The sequence below is a fragment of the Penaeus japonicus genome, unplaced genomic scaffold (genome assembly GCF_977035675.1).
Source record: "Penaeus japonicus unplaced genomic scaffold, GWHDUDI00000001_assembly GWHDUDI00000015, whole genome shotgun sequence".
NCBI classification, from domain to species: Eukaryota; Metazoa; Arthropoda; class Malacostraca; order Decapoda; family Penaeidae; genus Penaeus; species Penaeus japonicus.
In genome coordinates, this window is record NW_028234417.1 from 21332324 (window position 1) to 21334823 (window position 2500).

The window sequence follows — 2500 nt, forward strand, 5'->3', positions numbered from 1 at the left end:
AATTACAAAGATCAGACAGTAAATTGCAAAGGATAAAATTATAAAACCCCAATCAATAATCATCAGCACCATTTAGTCATACCTCTCTTGTTCATCCCCACCTCCCCCCCCCCCCCCTCTCTCTTTCTCTCTCTCTCTCTCGCTTTTTCTCGCTGTATTTTCCTTTTTATCTCGGGAATTTCTACTTTATATCTGATATCAAATTTATTATTCGATTTCATATCTTGAATTGCTTTACATACACATACACACAAAACACACACACACATACACATGCATACATACACACACACACACACACACACATACACATGCATACATACACACACACACACACACACACATATATATATATATATATGTCTGTGTGTGTGTGTGTGTGTGTGTGTGTGTGTGTGTGTTATCACTGTGAGGATTACGATTTACGTTTAACTGCAGCCTTTCTTTTCTTCTTTCCAGGGCAGTGAAAGCGAAGCCCGAAGATATGGAAGTACCCGATGGCAGTGAGTATGAGAAGAGTCACCAGCGAATATCTGAGTAACGCGCGCGGGAGCCGGGTACTGTAATCCGGCCGACGTCAAGCTCAAAGGCATGTAATAGTCGCGAGAAAACCTCCCCCCCCCCCTTTCATGCCCCCAGAACCCTCAAAGGAACCCCCCCCCACCCACCCACCTCCTCACTATCCCCTCTCCCCTTCCTTTCGTGGCAAGGAATAGAAGAGGATTGGTTTCCTATGTTTTTGTTTATATTTATCGTGTTAAGGATGTGAAGAGGATTCCTTTCTCCATATGCCTGTTATCGTGTCAAGCGAAGATTTTGCTCATAAACATTTTTTTTTTATTGTGCTAAGTGACGAGAAAGGAATTTTTCTTTTATTTATCGTGTTAAGAACTAGAAGAGGAATCTTTTCTGTGTGTGATTTTTTTTTCATCGTGTAGTGTGATGAAAAAGGAACTCGTTCTGTTTATAGTCTGTTTTATCCTGTTAAGAGCCAGAAGAAGAACCTTTTCTATTTCATCATTGTGTTTAATTAAGGAAGAAGACTCCATAGAGACCCTGAACAATTGCTCAGTGACAGAGTTAAGCCCTGGAAGCTGTCTGTTTCTGGAATTTGTTGGGGATTTTTCTAATGGACGAACAGTGCGGGTAGTTGTTCCTTAGAGTAAAGCACTGGTGAGCCAAGTCGGCAAGAACAAGAAAAGTGTGCAAGTCACTTTCGCTTTCGTCAGATACGTGTGTTTTGGAAGTGACAGTGACCGGGCGTGCTAAAGGAATTATCATTTTCTTTTTATTTTCTCTGTCTTTTGTCAGAGAAGGTAAAAGGAACTTCGGTTCTTCTAATCCTAAAAGATGAAGCATGATGATCTTCCCGTCAGTGATGAAACGCGATTTTGGTGTTTAGTTCTGAGTTTTATAGTGAAATGCTCTTTTTGTGTTATTTGAATGTGATCCTGTCTCTCATCTGACTTTTATGCATTTATTTGTTTAGTTCTCTAGGTACGTTCCAGTAGTCGATAAGGTTTTGTTGAGCGACTTTTTCCTGGGTCTGGAAATACATTTGAACATTTTTGAAAAACGACCCAGCAAGCAAAAGTGCAAGCAAGCGCCACGCTAAAGAAAGTAGTAAATAACCGTGTCTAGAATAAGAAGTAAGGAATAAAACGATAATCAGTACCCTCTGCCCCACCCATTTTTGTTGTTTTTGTTGTTATTATACATTTTCCTCTCCTTGGCCTTTTCTTTTAGTTTTTTTAGTTTTAGTTTTGGAGGGTTGTCGCTCCAGTGACAACGCCTTTGCCAAGAGAGGCGTGGTGAGAAGTGCTTGAACAACAAGTAATTCTAGAATAAGCGAGTCCCCTAACCCTCGTCCACCACCCACCAAATAAAATAAAAGCATCATGAATCCCTCCTCGCGCGACACCTGTTGCTCTTCCAGCCCGAACCTGAGTACTAACCCCAGCCCTCCCCCAGTGCTGACCGCGCCCAGGGGACATATCACAGGCCCGAGGCAGTACGGCCTCACACTGCCTGGGCACCGCAGGACGCTCAGTGGACCCCCCCTCCCGCCCCCCGCCAGCCTCCCCGTCCTTCCCGACCCCACCGCCCACACCATGAGCGTCGAGGTGGGCACGCCGGGCACGCCGGGCACCACGCCGACGCAGCCCCTCACGCACCACTTCCACGCCACGCCGGACCACGCCACCGTCGCGCTCCAGGCCATGAACAAGCTCAGGATGAACTCGCAGGTAAGGCTTCGGGCTTGGTCTGGGTTCCAGACGCCGGGCGGGGGGTGGGGGTGGGTGGGGGAGAGATGGATACAAAGACTGGAACTGAAGGGAAAACTGAAACATTTATGGAGCCAAATAGAAGTTTATAGGAATAGATAGTGCAATCATTAAGCATAATACTCCATGAAGCACAATTTAGTTAAGCATTATAGTCTTGACTTAGCCCTTTGAGAGAGCAGCTTTCTTTAAAAGACTAGTTTGTAATCGACATT

The 2500-nt window shown here is 45.0% G+C and overlaps 1 protein-coding gene across 1 annotated transcript in view; it reads left to right on the forward strand.

The window, feature by feature from the left end:
- Nucleotides 1–463: 463 nt before the first annotated feature.
- LOC122261753 (kelch-like protein 20) overlaps nt 464–2500 on the forward strand; it is a gene marked incomplete in the record, with an annotated part of 51774 nt that continues 49737 nt past the window's right edge. The window contains 2 exon segments of the mRNA XM_086544682.1: nt 464–503; nt 1972–2246. Coding sequence (XP_086400808.1) covers nt 485–503; nt 1972–2246 — 294 coding nt within the window.